This window comes from Hirundo rustica, chromosome 14 (genome assembly GCF_015227805.2).
Source record: "Hirundo rustica isolate bHirRus1 chromosome 14, bHirRus1.pri.v3, whole genome shotgun sequence".
NCBI lineage: Eukaryota > Metazoa > Chordata > Aves > Passeriformes > Hirundinidae > Hirundo > Hirundo rustica.
In genome coordinates this window covers 13,940,701-13,958,326 of record NC_053463.1, presented here as the reverse complement: position 1 = coordinate 13,958,326, position 17,626 = coordinate 13,940,701, and the positions used below count along the sequence as shown (strand labels likewise).

The 17,626-nt window shown below is 40.6% G+C and overlaps 1 protein-coding gene across 5 annotated transcripts in view; it reads right to left on the bottom strand.

Annotated features, from left to right (window-relative positions):
• TENM2 (teneurin transmembrane protein 2) overlaps positions 1-17,626 on the bottom strand; it is a 1,092,434-nt gene that overhangs the window by 23,711 nt on the left and 1,051,097 nt on the right. For all 5 annotated transcript variants that reach the window (XM_040078601.2, XM_058422512.1, XM_040078602.2 and 2 more), the window contains 7 exons: positions 14,142-14,261; positions 11,985-12,246; positions 11,042-11,309; positions 9,745-9,888; positions 8,021-8,270; positions 5,039-5,059; positions 989-1,221 (listed from right to left, as the gene is read on the bottom strand). In XM_040078601.2, the coding sequence (XP_039934535.1) occupies positions 989-1,221; positions 5,039-5,059; positions 8,021-8,270; positions 9,745-9,888; positions 11,042-11,309; positions 11,985-12,246; positions 14,142-14,261 (1,298 nt within the window). The remainder of the gene's footprint in view (positions 1-988; positions 1,222-5,038; positions 5,060-8,020; positions 8,271-9,744; positions 9,889-11,041; positions 11,310-11,984; positions 12,247-14,141; positions 14,262-17,626) is intronic.

The following is a 17,626-nucleotide window of genomic DNA, read 5'->3' as shown; positions in this document are numbered from 1 at the left end:
TGCAGTAAAAATACAGAAAGAACTCTGGTGTTTCCAGATGAAGACACAAGGGTTGCCAACCTAAAAAAAAAAAAAGGGAAGGTTCAATGCCTGTCATGCTGTGAGTCCTGAGAGAGGAAAGGCACAGAATGGAAGGGTGCTCCCTTGGAGGAACAGACGGCTGCTGGGAAGAAGGGCCGTCTTTTTTTCACTTGCCTTTCCTGTTTTGATTTGGTGCACTGCCTTGTCCATTTCTCAGGCTGAAAATAAAATATTGATTAAAAAAAAAAAAATCTGTCTTCAAATGGTTGCAGTGCTCATCCCACTGGGCAGTGAGAGAAGATAGGATACAGCTTCATCTTTTTAATTTCTACATGTTAACTGAAAATACTTCCTATATAAAGAAACTGAACTTTCCATTTTTGCGTACCTTTATGATCATCTAGTTATTTTCAGGCACTGAAAAAACCCAAAGACATTTGAAATGCATGGTAATACACCTGATTAGTTCATCCTTACAATTAAGATGAAACAAGAGAAGAAAAAAAAAGGCCTTAAAAAGAAACACATTCCCAAACTTCTATATCATCTTGAAAACTTTCTGTCAAAAATTAGAAACTGGAAAGGGCAAAAATCCTTCTATTTTTTTCTCTGACTCTGAAAAAAAAAGGAGATACATGGAGGAAAACCTCAGAGAAAAGCCACAGCAAGCAATTTCTCTCCCCAAAGACTGCATCTCAAACAGTAATCAGTTTCCCAGTTTACACGCTTGCTTCTTGGAGTGAGCGGTACCCTGCTAATTTGTGTTCTGTTCTCCTTTTGTAGCACTCAGTGCTGGGGTAATAAAGTTTGCTTTAACTAAACAAAGCACGAACACTTGCCAATCCACTGTAATTAAAGCCCAGAATAAAAATCACCGAGCAAGGAGTGATTTAATTGCCAGATAATTATTTCCACATCCAGCCTAGCCGCACGCAGTCGTTTTCTCCGGCTTCTTTTCCTCCTTTACCTCGAGGGCTCATTAGGGTTGCGTCCACTGCCTTCCCTCCATCCCCACATCTGGCTTCGTCAAAGGGCAGGCACTGCTCTCCCGTCCCTGCCACCACTTCAGAGTTACCAGCAAGGTCCTTCGTGCCTGTGAGGGACTTGACTTTGTATATCCGTCGGCTATTGGTGTCCGACACGTAGAGGGAGCCTGAAACAGGGTCCACGGCCAGATAGTATTTATGAGCGGGATTGTTGCTTTAGAGAAAAAGAAAGCATAAAACAGAAACAGCTGAGCAGTCTAGAAACTTCACAGGCTTTCAGAGCTTGGATACTCATCAGGCACAGAAAGATCTGGAAAGAAAGTCTGACACCTTCATACTGAGGTGAGGTCTGAAGGACCATCACCTGAGGACCTGACTTGATTAGGGCCTGGTCAGTGTTCAGAGGGATTGTAATTTTAAATCTCACTCATCCTTCCACACTGAGCCTTGCACAGCAGAGCCCAATAAGCCAGAACTGCACAGCAGTCTTTCCTCTTGATCTCTTTAGCCCTTTAGATCTGCTCCAGGTCAGTTCTCTTTGGCTTATCTGTCTCACCCCTCCCTGCTACCTTGTTTAACTTCCTTTGGAAGCAGAAGTCATAAGAGTAAGATCAAAGAATCAGCTTCTGAGTTACTCAGATTACGCCGCAAGATTTGTGAGGTCTTGTATAAATAGGAGGCAGAGGCATAACAAATTTATTTCTAAAGCAAATTTGTTCTCATTCATTCTTATCAGGAATCCATTTGCAGTAGATGAAGTTGGTTATATAACTAAAACCAGAGACCTCAAGTGTCTGACTTTAACTCCAAACCTTCTGTTATTGAAAAACTGGTCCTCAGTTTGTGATTGGAATGGGCGCTCATATGGAAAGCTACTTCTCTTCTGAAATATATGTTTTTTGACAGCTTGTCACATTTTGGAACTACTTTAGCAAATCATCTGCAAATTGAGAAATGTCAATCTTCACAATATATATACATTCACACACACAGAACTGCAGTGCAGAAATATTTTCAAAATCTTGCCTGGCTAGTTTTGCTCAGTTTATTTGGATTTTAAGCATGATGTGAATTTTCCAGCCTTTGGAGCCTATGGGTGAGCGTAAATAAGGTCAATGGTGGTTTCAAAGCATAGAAGACAAATGAAGACAGGAAGAAAAAAAAAAAAAATGAAGGTTACTTACCAGTAACCAGAGATATTTGCCTCCAAATATCCACACTCCTAGTTTCATGTGGCCAAAGTGCCCATCTCCAAGAGTGAGGATACACAGAGGTAGGTTATGATGCACATAAGCCATTTCTTGATCAGAATCGCTGAAACTATAATAAAGCCACTTTTGGCAGATGGATCCATTGGCACGCCAAGATAACTGTGGTCATGTGGCCATGACCAGATTTGGAGGAATGAGGAGGCCCCAAAATATCACTTCCTACAGTTATTTTCCTTTATGCCAGTCTTTGACATGCCATGGGTTTAGGTCAGTAATGGTTTGTTCTAAGACTGTAGAAAGTAGGAAGGAGATTGTTGGATCGCAATTCAGCAGGTAGAGGCAATACCATCTGCTGAAGTCTAGGAGTGTAGAAATTAGAGATGAAGAAATACAATAAACAAAAAAATACTTGGCAGGTTTACTTCATGCATGGATCTCAGAGTACTTGAAAAAGATGGGTGTAGCACCCATTTTACAGAGGAGGAAACTGAGGCACAGAGAGGTTAAGTGGTGTAGACAAAGTTATGCAGGGAAACTAGTGACATGCTTGAGATTAGAGCACAATCTCATTATTCCCCAAGTTCCTCTCCTTATCTTCAGCAGCAGACTGCACCTCTTCACTACGCCCTTATCACATTCCTTCTCATCCCTCCCTTCTTTGCAACATACAAAAATAGTTCTTTCCACTTCAGAGATTCCTCCAATCTCTCAGGTATCTGAGCCATACAAACACCTGCACGTTTGTCATTACTTCGAAACCCTGCTCTGTTCTCCCACCACGCTTTCCCCTTACACTGAAGGACACACTCTGCTGTGGCACTGGCGTTGTGCTGTACTTCACAAATACACCCACTTAGCTCAAGGCTGCCCTGCAGCTGGTGCGTTTTGCATGGCCCTTCTGAAACAAGGCACATCCCCCACCCTGGCCAAATGGGGACCTGAGGCAGGCACGGACAGGAGCTGGGCACAGGCTGGAGCCGGGCACAGACACTGCTGCTTGCACCTGGAAGTGAGGGTCCTGCTGGACTCAGTGGTGAGAGCTGCTCACACAGTGCCCAGGGGAGCAGCAGCCACCCTGCAGGAATGGAAGGGTCTCTCTCGTTTTCACACATGATTTTGCCAGCCTGTGCCTGCCCCTGCCTCCCCTGTGCCCTCAGCTGCTCTAGGTGTGCCCTGCAGCTACCAGGATGGGATAAGACACGAGTCAGGGTAAAGAGCAATGGCAGAACATGGGATATTTCCCTCTCCTCTCCTGCAGTCATGGTGCATCCATGGAGCTCACCCTGCCTTTCTCTTCTGGAATCTCCCTCAGGGCAGTTGTGCCAGGGAGTTAGTCACAAGCTTCAGTTCCAGGTCAGAGAGCAGCTCTCTGGAGCTGCAGACCTATTCCACACTCCTTCCCTCTTTCCTGAACTAGGTAAGGGAACAGAGAAGCAAATTTTTGAGGGAATTTGCACAGAAAACGACTGCTGGAAGATAACATGCACTCACTGTGCTCCCAAAGAATCGATGAGACTATTACCTCAAACAGGGATTTGCTTTACAAATGAGTACTCAATATTTCTCAAACTGGCATCTGAGCAATTAAAGACCTCTGCCTCTCTGTTCTCTGCACCGTTGCAATCTTTCACTTGAATTATAGGAGGCCAAGGATTGTACCTTGTCTTAAAAGATTTTCCATGGCATTCAGCGTTGCTCAGAGGGCTCTGCCAATAATGTCTGTGCCTCCAGCCCCCGAGTGAATGTGTGGTCATCACCACCTGCAGCCTCACCCTGCTCTCTGAGGGAGCCTGGGAGCAAGTGCAGCTCGTTTGCCCTGTTCTTCTCACAGGTGCATCAAATAATTTTTTCAACATCAGCTTTTCTTTAAATTTAACCAAAAGAGAAGCTGTCCAGAGCAAACCTCTAAGCAGATGAAAAATGAACTAGGCTTAGCTGAAGCAAATGAGGAGATTCCAGCATCACCAATAATCATTAGCAAATTGTGAATGAATTCACCCAGATAAGAATAGTTAGGGGTGTTATTATGGCAAAATATACTGTTAAGGGGAAATGATCCTGTTTAGTTCAGACCATATATTCCATCAGCTTGTATCACAGAAATGGAAAGTATGTTTTTTATGCACAGGAAACTATGAAACAGTTTATACAAGAGCTCTTCTTGTTGTTGCCCTTGATTTTCTCCAGGGTGAACATCCTCCCTGTCCCAGGTGTGGCATGAAAGGAGGCACAAGTGTTTCCTATGCTGCAGCAGTCCTAGTGCTCTCCTCCTAACATCCAGGAGGGTCATGCCTCCCTCCTGAAGCTCACAGTGACTGCTTCTAGTGCTTGCACACCGCCAGCCACAGGTTGGCTATGAAATGTGTTTGGCAAAAGAAATATAAACTAAATCATGGCAAAGGACAGCAGGTTCAGAAAATCATTAATGACCAGAAAATGAGTTTTTGACCTATATGCAGTCATTAGTGCTTTTGTGAACCTTTCTGGCATTTGTGAAAATGCTGTTGTAGTTTACCTTGACCATTTTGACCAATTATAGACAGCAGGGAGAAGTGTTTATCTAGAAGTTAGCTTGGGGTTCATTATACTTGCATTTTACTAGAAATTTCTAATTACTGTCAGAACTTATTGGCTGCTTTTTGACTGCATTTTGTAATTGCTAATGCTTATCGTATTCATAACACACAATTAGCACATAAAAATGTTTCTATATATGGTACATGAAGAACATAACATTACACAAGAAGCACAACACAAAAAGCAAACACAATGAAGCAAACAAACCATATCAAATTATATGGGAAAGAGCTCATGTCTTACCTATGTTTAAACTCTTTATTTCTTTATAGAAAGGGAACAGAAGAAAAAAGAACAAACAGTTAGCTGAAGAATAGATGGTAAAGCAAACATAGTATTTGTTTTATTTTACAAAAGGACACAGGAGAAGATATCTCTTTTCAGCACTAGCCTTGGCTTAGTTTACAGATGAAGAGTGACTGGGAGGGATAGAGCTGCAAGCTACTTCCCTATAGGATACCCCTGCCCCCACCCCCCTCCCCTCATATTTAGGCAACTTTCTGAACCACTGAAAGAATTTTCACACAGAAATACGTGTAGCTTGAGGGCTAGGAGTGAGAGAAACTGTCAGTTCCATGAATACAGAACTGGGCAGGGCAGGGGGAAACCTGGTTTTGGATATTATCTGCCAGTTGGAGGCATTCTCTTTAATCAAAATAGTTTTCCAACAGGCTATTTCTAGACAAAAATTTACTATGCAATTTATTTTTCTCTCCTCCCAGTCTCTAAAATAATTGCTTAAAGCAAGTTTGGATGCTCCTTGGTATCTGTTTAAGCCTATCAAAGCCAATGTTGGGGTAAAAAAGCCCCTTCTAAGCGAGCAGTAAGGTACTGTACAATGGGAGATAAACAGCATTAACCGATCCACAGCTTACTGCCCAGACACACAGGCAAAGGCAAAGTGCTCTCTACTTCCCACAAGAAAACGAACACATTCTCCACTCACACAGCATTTCACTGTGTTGATGTAATTTCCATTTAGGAATATGCACTGAACAGAGCAGAGAGGTGTGTGAGTCCTGAGCTGCAGCACTCCAGGCACAGCCCCCCAGCTTGCAGCCCCAGCGTAAAGCCCCACATGCAACGCTGGAGTCCAAATTGCTGCTGGCCATTCCAACCAGGCACCTTCACAAAGGACAGTGCGAAAGAAATATGCACACTGGGATATTCTGACAGATAAAGGCACTCAAGGTTTATAGGGGGCTTTCATGAAACCAAAATTACATCAGCTGTGAAATCTAAACAAAGCGATGTATTTGGTTTGTAATATTTGTGGACGTACTGGTTGCAATGCAATCCAAACTACTTGATATGAGCAGAAGACTCTGCTCTCACTCACACTTAAATGGCTCAAATTTCAAACTCTTACCCGTGTAACTCATGCAGATTTCAAGATGAGCAATGAATCACAATTACTGCTATAGATTATGTTTGCTGGAATGGACCTTAATTCACTTCAGAGGAACTGGGGGTAAAAGACATCATAATGTAATCCTAAAGTCTGTAAATCCTAAAAATCTATATGTCACATCCTTTGCAGCTGTCCAACAGCACTCACAATGCATCACCTTCATTGTTAATTGTTTCTAATTATAACAGAAGCTAAAGAAACTATACTATGGAAAACAGACTTTCACAAAGGAGGAAGTGGACAACAGCAGATAAAAATCTATCTTCTATTTCTTTACTGATGTCCTTTCCAATCTCCCCTCACACATGATGAAAACCTAAGTTCCCCTCTCAATCTCACTCACAGAGAGAGAAAGCAAAGTACTCACACTAATACTGTTGTAAATTTTGAGGCAACATTTTCAAACATAAGGTGGGCAAGGAAACTTTCACTGGCTGATACTGATAAGTGATAAAAATGCATTTTAAGAAGTATCCTAATCTGAAAATGTTTTTCTTCACCTATAAAGCTGTAGTCTTATTTACTAAAAAGATCTGAACAACTTAGAAAAAAAGAAAAATTAGCATATTCTATATAATGCACAGTTATAGTGCATATTGATATAAATATTTATAGCAGGTCACACTTCCATGCCAGCTACCTTCTGTGGTTTAAACTGAGCTGCTAGCAGAAAGCACTGGATGATCCATGACTTTAAAAAAAAAAAAATAATGAGGCAGCCTGATGGTGTATGAGGTAGGTGTCAGAGAGTGATTTCAGAGTTGAATTGGCCTGAATCGGATCTCTTTTCTTTTCTATAGAATCAGAATTCACAATAGTGACATCAACAGAATGACATGAATGGAAGAGAGGTGTAAAATAGAGCTAGGCCTCCTATTCTTTCACAGTCCAAACATTTTGCACTTTTTCTCACTAATTAAAAACTAAATGTGGAAGCAGAGCAATTGGTTATTGGTCATATCATTAGGAAAAGACTTGTGACCTAAATTCACTCAATGTACTTTGCAGCTGTATCCAATTTCCAGGAGCACCAATGCTACTGCCTGAGTGGGCTCCAGGAGGGGCAGCAGACAGCTAGGGCACGCTATTTTTCCTCATTTTTCTGCAAATACTCAGTAGTGCTGTAAGTATAAGGTCCAGTTACATGAGCTAGGATTTGAAGCAATAGCTCTTGCCTCTCCTAGAAGAATGAAAAAAGGAGATGGAACAGAAATGGGTGAAGTGGCACATTCTACACCCATGCCTTCCCTATTAAGTGATCAAATCTTAAGGTTGGAGGGGGGCACAGGACAGGGGAAAGAGTTACAATCTTAAAAAAGAGTTCTGATGATGCAAAATGACTCTGTATGTCAACCTGAACTGCACTTGTCAACCTACAGAAACAGACTCACAAGGATGGAGAAGAAATGTGAAAGTGGATCTCAAAACCAGTGGCAGGAGAACCTTCCCTCTGACCTCACGAGACTGTTACACCTCTGCCTGTCACTGTGGCTCAGTACCTAAGGGTAGGCAGTTCCAGACTTTTCAAACAAAACTAAAAGATGCACTGAGGGAGGACTGAATCAGTGATCACTAACAAGGCAGAAAGAGATGGTTTGTACTTTCTCTACAAGTTAATTTGTACTCTGAAGTCCTTCACTTTAGTCACTGCTCTGGTAAGTTACAGACTTTGAACTATGCATTTCTGTGCCCCATTTCTCCACTGGAATTTAAATAGGTTGAAAGTGACAATGTTTTTCAAAATTATAAAAAGTAATGGTAAAGGCTGATTTGAGCACAGGCTCCAGAAGCGAAGTGCTGAGGTTAAGCCTTACCTCAGCTCCAGTATGCTCGTGACATTCCTGGAGGGGAAGATACGCCGAATATAGTTAAAATCCCCAACAAAGAGACTTCCATCAATACCCACTGCCAGTGCTACAGGGGCCAAGAGCTTATTTCCTTCTGCCAGACCATTGCAGCTTGGACAGGATATGCTTCTGCGGCGCCCGTTCCCCATAATGCTGGTTATCACAGCCGGTTGCTGAGTGAGAAACTGATTTTCTCCGTTGCCTTTGTGCAATATACCTAAGGACAGAGAGGAGAAGAAGTGGTTATTACCACTGTTCATTGCAGGGGACTTCAGGCTGTTTTCTTTTCAACAGCTGCTTTTAAGGACTGTACATTGAAACAACTCCGGCGTTTGGTTTTTCAATGGTGCAAAAAGAGTAGAAGGATTGTGCGGTAGTAAAAATAAAGGTGTAATGAAGATTCGGTGTTAAAACCCACACACATGCACACCCACAGAACCAAACCTACACTCAGAGTCCTTTGGTATTCGTTATGAAAGAAAACCCTGCTCTGGCCTGGGACTGTGGTTTAGATGGTTTCTGAGTGGGTGGAGAAGAACTGTTCCTTATTTGTGTCTCACTCCAGTTTCCTGTATCATGTTTGGCTTGGAATTCTGTGCCAACCTTACTGTTCTCTTTCCGCCTCTCAGTCTTTCACACTTTTTTAATGGAAAATGAAAAATGAGAAATGGAGGCACCAGAGAAGATGATAGCTCAGAAAATGAAAAGATAGGAGAAAGATGAAGCTCCCAGAAGGGCTGCTAAGGATCAATGATAAAAGGCAAGAGGGAAGCTGGTAGTACAGATCTCTATTAGACTTCAAGAAAATACCTTCAAGATAGGATTTATCTTCAAAATATTTGTTCAAAGAGCAGACCCCTGCTCTGAGAAGGGACTGGATTTTCTGACAGTGTGACCATATTCTGTATCATCAAAAACTGTGGAAATCTGTCTGGAAACTTTCAGCCTCATGTTCTTGTGGGAATGAAGTTGTATGACCCTAACATAACTGGCTCCCCACCGGTGGCAACACTCTCTGTTGGCATGTACTACCCAAATTTGGATCCACTGCCCAGCACTGGAAGTGAGTTCAAATAGCCTGATCTTGCCAATTCTGAACAATGCTTGAGATTTGTTAAGCAGAAATACACTTTGTTATTTGGTAACTATCAGCAGGAAGGCTGCAAACAAGACTTTGCAGGGAACAAATAAAATGTATTCTGAGCATTCAGCTCCCAAAGAGTTGATGGTAAAATACAAGGATCACGAAGATTTAGCTTAGGATATGGAAAGGCAAAAAAAAAGTAAGGAAAAAACAAAGAGGTGACTAATGAGAAAGACAAGGGAGACTCAGTATCTTGTCACAGACTCGTACTCCTTGTAAGCTCCGTCTCAGGTTAGGGGGAAAAGGAGCCAGAAACAGATGTGGTTAACATGAAAAAACCAGGGAAGACTGAAAGATATTACAGGGGAATAAATGAAAAATAGAATAGAGGATAAATATTAGGAGTTTAAGAAATTCAGGCTGCACAGAACAGTAAAAAATGCGTTGAAATTCTACAAATGTTTTCTGATAACTGAATTATGCTTCATACCTTACAGAGCTAAAGATGAAACAAAAAGAGTGGAGAAATCACATTTTTGGAAGTGCAAGTATAATGCAAATAAAAGCTCCATATAGGACAGCAAACACATGGAATGAACTAACTCACCACTCTTGACATTAAGTACATGATGTTTATCCAGAGACCATCCTCCTAAGTTTGAAGGATCCAGTTCAAATCCCTGCAGCAGTGCTGTCCTCTTCTCCCATAAAATGAGACTGGGGCAAGTCTCATATTCAAAACCCACAGAGACTGAAATAAAATAAAATCTAATATACTTGCTGAACAAACACTGAATTAAACGTCCAGAGCACATTCAAGTCATTGAGTATTCCGGTCCCCCAGCCCCCTCAAGAAGATGGAATGATTATATTCCTCACTTTTATTCTACAATATTATATTCAGATCTTTGACTAGACACAAATTTGAAACCTCATTCACATGTACTCTGCAGGGATCTGATCACTTCTATTTTAATGGCTCACACTGGGAAGTGATGGGTTTGCTGAGAGGAGAGTGAGAAATAAAATGTTTAAAATATAGTAAAATTATATTAAATAATTAAAAATATCAGATAGCAGGACAAGATAAATTCTTAATTTGGCAGATGTTCACAGCATTTATTTAGTGTATTCGTTTTACATACCATGTACCAAAGGGCAGTGAAAACTTTGTGTGCTTTTAAGCACAACTGCACCGTAAGCTTTACACAGGAAAGCAATATGCCATGCAATAACATAAAAAAGAAAAGCTATAGAAAAGAAGAATTTAGAAAATATAGAAAATAATAAAGATTGTAAAAAAACCCTGCTCTTTCCACACTGGCTCAGCTCTGATGCTCATTTTTAACCCTGTTGTATCAAAATTATTCAAAACAGTCAATGAAAACTGAAAAATATTAAAATGATCACTCTCCTTCCCACCCACTAGAACCAAGCTAACTAAAAATAGCTGTAGAAGTACAAGACTGAACAGCACTGGAGGAACAGCATTTTCATTTCAAATGTGTTATACCACAAGAGACTACAATAAGGGCATGTGTGAAAACCCAAATGCACTGCAGACTGCCAGCCAGTCCAGCACGAGGATCATTTTATAACTAAAGAAAATAAAATTGTAATGATGGATTAGGTTTCACCTAAGTTCCTGTGGCCAGTTTTTCCTACTACATGGTCTAAACCTTCAAAGTCAGGTACTGAGCAGGAAACCCAAGCATGGGTTGATGAAGTTTAGACCCTCTGAATATGATCTTTAATGTGTAAAAGAACAGTAATAAGAAGATAAATTGTGTCAGGGAGACAAGAACTGTTCAGTCTACATTTGCTCCTCCATAAGGAAGCTTGCAGTTTTCTTATTTAGAATTACAAGTGTTATTTTGAAAGTTTTGGAGCTTGTATATGCTTACCTACAGCATCTGACAACCCATAAACCTTCTGACCATAGGCATCTGTTTTGTCCCAGATAAATGTATATGCCAAGTTGGGAGATGCCTGAAATGATTTTTGGAACAAATGCCCTTCTACTGCTACCATCAAATGAACTTTGATCAGATTCAGTGGCACAAGTGTCTGAGTCATGATGATCTTGAGTAAGGATTTGTATCCAGCAGTGCGGGAACTCAGGTAGCTGAGCTTTATGCTAGAGCCAGGGATCTCAATTTCTTCATGAAGAACCTAAGTAGGAAAGAGATCACTTTACATTAATGATTTTTTTAAAATATATCACCTCGTGTATTCTTATGAACTTATGTCTTTCTCTTACTGGGACGGAATGTCCTCAAACCAACACAGTTCATTTGACATTTCTGAAAAAATAATTAATTGCTGTCTTTGTACACATCTTTTGAAGAACCCACTGCTGGCAAAAGGGCAAATAAGCTCAAGCATTTTTATTGCAAGTTATATGCAAGGGAAACATAAGAAATATCATAGGAACCCACAACTTACACTAAAAGTATAAAGCCTAACTGAATACAGCAGTGAAAAAATAGAGTTTGTCTTTGTCCTAAGTAAGAAATAAGGAAACGGTCTGCGGTCAGCACCACGTGCCAAGCCTTTGCAAAATTCTCTTGAAACACCTAAGCTGGCAACTGAAATACACAGATATACTTGATATGCTGCATGATAATGGGAAGGTGCAAGGTAATCAAAGATAAATGTGTCTGGGTGACAAACCTGGGATATCTCCTGCAACTCTCATTAGAAAACTTAGTACCTGTCAGAACGAATGCAGCTCTGCAGAGACATTTGCTGTAGCAAATGCAGGGGACAGGTGGTGGCCCTGTGCTCAGGACACAACTGTCACCTGACTACTGATTTCTGTACCCTTTTCACCCACACTGCTCTTACCTGGGTTTCTGGCACAATGGGATTGCGGCTGGGAGCGTCACTAAAGAAAGTTGAAAGTGGCGATGAAATGATGACTGGATCAGGACGGACAAACCCACTGAGATCACAGCTGGGAATGGAGTTCTCCTCGGTCTTCATCACAAGGGTGTCCATGGCATAGAAGCTGTTCCATGGCAGCCACACTGTCCTTTCCTGGCTCATAAACGGGGCCCGTTCAAAGTGCAGTGTCAGGGATGCTCCACCATTTGCAACCAAGTCAAACCTAGAAAAGTGTGGCCTTTAGAAGTAAGACTGAGTAATTCCAGTAATACATTCCTGGCTAATGAGACAGACGTAGAGGCACGCCAATAGTGATGGGTATTTGTCTGGTTTTGGCTGGGATAGAGTTAATTTTCTTCCTAGTAGCTGACGGCGTGCTGAGTTTTGGATTTGGGATGAGAAATGGTGTTGATAAGACAGGGATGCTTTGATTGTAGCACAGCAGTGCTTACACAGAGTCAGGGCCTTTCCTCCTCCTCACCCCATCCCACCAGGCAGCAGAATGAGGGCTGGGAGGGGACACAGCTGGGACCAACGGATATCCCAGATCATCCAGTACCATCCTCATTATACAAAATAGGGGGAAAGCTGCTCAGAACCTGGCTGGGAATTAATTTATCTTTCTGTGGTTTTCCTTTTCACTACAGTTTTGATAATTCCAGTTATTAAGCTGTTTTTATCTCAGTGCTAGATTTTTCTTACTTTTACCCTTGATTCTCTCCCCACACCAGCAGAGCCAGGGAGAGTGAGCAGACCATAATTATATTTTAAATGTCGTAGATTCAATGATCAATAATAGGATGTGAACCTCTGGCAACTGAACAGCCGAGAACCAGTGAAGACAAGCAATGATTTGAAGTCACCTGGACAAGCTCATTCTGATAATATTTTAAATTCTGTATTAAATAATTTTAAAAATACCCAACAAACAAACCACCACATTTGTTATTACAAGTCTCCTTTATATAGAAACAGCAGAGAAGCCAAGTGCATTCTGAGCTGGACACTGAATTACCCCTTTCCTAAGAGATCCTGTCCATCAAGCATAGAATGGGACACATGGCAGTAAGAGAATAGTAATGAGAAGTGTTCTACAAGAATTCCTGTCTCCAAGATAATTGATCTATCATCTTTCAGAAAAATTAGGTGTTTACTCCCAACCCCCTACAAAATCACAGCAGAAATGTGGAGGTGCACAGGCATTTCAAACCTGGCTTAAATGACAAATGCTTCCAGGTTGTTCTATGTAAATGCTGGCAATGTAACAAATTACTCAATTACATCAATAATCTATGCAGATTTAAATATAGTTCAGCTCACTATTTACTGGAATTTTAAACCACTTAAATCAATATTATACTTTTATTATAACAGATTAATATTCTGGAAAATATGGAACTTAAATACTCCCTATAGTTCAGTTGACTCCTATTAATTATATCAATACCGTTGTTTTTATGCAAGATCAAAATAAAACGGCAAATGTTTACAATGCCTGCGTCAGATAGACTGTTTCAGTTACCACAGCCAGTAAACCAGATAAACCATGACACACTGACTTTTGTTTATCTGAATTTGTGTGCATTTCAAACAAGCTGATACAAGGGGGGAAAAGCACTTTTTTGCACAGCAGGAAATTGTCTAAATATATTCAATTAGAATCTTTTGATTACATTCTACCCTGAAGAAACGCAAAAGAGAGTGTATCTTCAAAAGCAAAGAGAAGCAGAAGGGAAATTTTAACAAAATATACTATTCTATAATGATGCTTTCTTTTTTTCCTAGAAGTGTTAGCCTGTTCTGCATTTTAAAATGAAATATTTCTTGTCTCAGCTGGATATTGCTGTAGCCCACAAATGTTTTCATAGATACAGAGCAATTTATTTGAAAGGAGTCTGCCTGCTAACACGTCATTATCAGAAGTCAGCCTGCTCGTATTTACATGCAGTTAGTATTCAAAATGCCGCGTGAAAAATTACTTTTGTGTTTACTTAATAGCTCTTTGCCCTGGGAGGAAGGCAATGCTTGGTACCACATGGTTCCATTAGATCACACCATCTGTTAATCAGCAAAGACACTGCACAGCAAACAGGGGCTCAGTGAAGCAGGGACACTCACGTGCCATCCTGACGAGTGATGGTGTAGCCGTACTTTGGATACTTGACAAACGACACGTTGACCCCAACTAGAGGAGTCCCATCTGTAGTCACCACTTGGCCTCTTATGAGTGACACAAGACTGAAAGAGAAAGAGAATTAAAGGTATTAAAGCTATTTACAAAAGAAAAGTTATGTCATTTTTAAGTGAAGCAGTGGAACATTTGTACCTCATTTACTCTAAATACAGGTTACTCCAAAGGTTTTTACAATACTGAGGGACCACAATATTGCCCAGCTCCCTCTATACACCTAAATCTAGAAAGTGCTTCTGCATGCAGTGAGAAGTGTATACAGAATGGCAGTCAGTGCTTTTCTTGTTTAACAAGGGTTTGCCTCATTGTCTAACGAGGCTTTGCAGAGTACAGAGCTCCCTCACATTCAGCCAGGCCAAAGCTGTGCCCCTGCAGCCACACAGAAACTCCAAAACCTCCCTACAGGGTACAATCCCACACTTGGCAAATATGGTGCAACGCCCCATCTCTTTTTTATATGACCAATTCATCACGTCAAGGTTCAAATTCCCTCATCTTAGGGAAGGACTGATGTTCGTACACTGCATTCCGGCCTGATTTGGAACCCTTGCTTGCACTTTGCCAAGTGCAGGATTTGGTTTAAAGTCCAGCTTTACACACAGGCAAGACAAAGCGTTTCTTTGGCCAGCAGGATAAGCAGCTTTGTTTAACCTAAGGGAGATGAAGAAGAGCTATTCCTCTAAGAGGCACAGTCAGTTTTTTCTCTTTGGCAAGTGCTTTGCTGCTGCTAAGTGCACAGCGGGCACAAAGTGCTGCTGCTCCCCGCTGGTGAGGAGTTTCCAGCCCCTGGCTCCTTTCCCTTCCATCTTCCCCGTACCCTGAGAGAAGCAGATTTGGAGAGGGGGGAAGCTGTTCGGTAAAAGGGCAGTGGAGAAGGAAAAGCTCTTTGTAGATGGCTTCCAGTGCTACACTGGAAACGGGAAAACCGGAGAAGGTGAAAACAGGGAGAGAGTGAAGTCCTCTTAACCCATAATCTCAGGGACTGTAAAATTGCACTCTGCTGTAGTTATGGGTGAAAAGATTTATACATTCATCAGTCTGTGCTTCCAGCACGAGCCACCAGCTCTGCTCTGCTGACAGCCAGGGAATGAAGAGCCCCCTCCCAGCCGAGCTGGGGCTGCTCCCGAAGCTCAGCAGGCTCCATGCACAGCACCCTGAACCGGGAATGTCCGGCCCCAGGCTGAGCTGGACAGCGGGATTGACCTGGGCTGAGCTTTGCTGGGCACTGACAAATGGTGCTGGGCTCTGGGAGGGGCCCTGGCAGAGAACAGCTCCTTCCATCTGTCACACCTGGGATTGTTGCAGGTCTTTTCTGCCGACTCTGCGATGTTCAGGGGCTGTGACGTACATTTCCAACTGCAGTATATTGGCTATTTAGCAGCTATTTCCTCAATTTTTTATTCCAAACAGGGAATTTTCTTCAATATTACATTAAAAAAATCTAATTAATAAAAATGAGCCATTTTTGTTACTTTTCTTTTATGATTTTCAAGTGCTTCTTGACCCTTCAGGTCAATTTTTAATTTGCAAAATCAACATTTTGTAACAGAATACAGAAATTAATAGAAATTGAATCCTGTTGAGAGAAATCTGCTTGGGAACACATTGGACAAAGATAATTGTCTTGGCATTATTCATTTTGCTTGAATTATTTTATGTGACAAACACACAGAAATAGTTGCAGGAAAAAAGTCACTCAAGCTTCTCCAGGGAAACTGTGCAGAAAGTAGATTTAGAAAGAAACTGTCAGATGGAAGAAAAAACCAATAATGCCAATGATTTTTTTTTACCTTCAATTTTAATATTTCAGGAAATAATTCAAATAAAAATATTTTGGTCAATAATACTCCTCCTTATTTCTAAATTCTAAATAATGAACACAACGGATATTAGACTAAGCTAAAATGTAGCTAAAATATGGATTTATAAGAAGCAATATTTTGACGATTAGTCACACATACAATAATCACCTTAATCTTTTAAAAGTGTAACAGACAAATTGAACTGATAAAAGATATTTTTATTTTTTACCATGGAATTTAAATGTGTAAAAACACATAGCTTTTTTTTTTTTTTCCCTGAAAACATCATTTCATCTTGTTTTTGCACAGAAAAAAACCACTGATATTTTCCTATTTTTGCAATCATAAATTTTGTTATTTTTTGCTTTAGCAGAGTAGGAAATAACTTTTTTTTCTTATACTAAGACTGGAAAAAAACCCAAACCATTTTTTTTGTCCCACTTTTTCATGTCTTTCAATGGAATGACAGCCTGAGCTAAGCAAACAGCTTACAAGCACAGGAGCTACTTTTTGAGACTATGGCAGCTTCAGTACATGGAAAAGTTGGGAGGTGAACTTTTTGGCACTTTTAAGAGACAAACCCATTAGTTCAATTTGACACTATGCATTAGATTTACCTAAGATTTGTACCAAAAATAACAGTTCAGCTATAGAATTATCAGAAGTACCTTCAAAACCCAGAGGTGAAGGCCAATTTTAACATCATTAACAGGTCATTTGCAATGTTAAAATCTGCAGTGTAGCTCAGATGAATAAAACAGAACTAAGACTCGTACTATGAGGAGCATAAAACAAAAAAATCTAAAGTTTCCAATGAGGTTTTATTTTTAAGGAGCCTCAGGGTTGAAATGCTCAGCTCCTGTTTAGTCTAGAGCACTAATTCATAGAATCATAGAATGGGTTTGAAGGGACCTTAAAGATCATTTGTTCCAATCCCCTGCCATGGCCAGGGTAATTTTCCAGCAGATCAGACTGCTCCAATCCCCATGCAACCTGGCCTTAAACACTTCCAGGGTCAGAAAAGAAAAATCACCACAAATTTAGGTGAAAACACAACAATTTTCTATTTTTTTGAACAACTCCATGCGTATGCACGGAGTATTTTATAGAATAGCATAAAATCTATATTACATAGAGTAGGATCCAACAGGGATTTCCTAATGGAATAGGGAAATGATTGTGTGCAGCATAGGGGTGAAGGCAATGGGGACATGCCTGGTGTATCCAGAAACATTATGATCCTCTTTTCACAGACAAATATTTAGGGACATGCTCTACATTGCCCACTAAGCCTGTAATGGGATCCTGACTGAGAAAACAGCTTCCTGTAATGAAGTGCAATCTTTTGGGTGTTATCTCAAATGAAGCTCTTTCTTTAGTTTTAACTTTGGTGATATGAACATAATCAATATACTCATCAATTTCTTAGCATCTTTCCATGGAGACCTATTTATATAATACTGATAAATACCAATCTTCTTGTAAGCATATGATGGCATCAAATATCAATTAATGATGTGCTGGCTTTTAGATTAAGTGCAGATATATAATTAATAACCTTAGAAAACAAGCATAGAAAAAGAAAAAACAAGAAGAGAAAGAAAACCTAG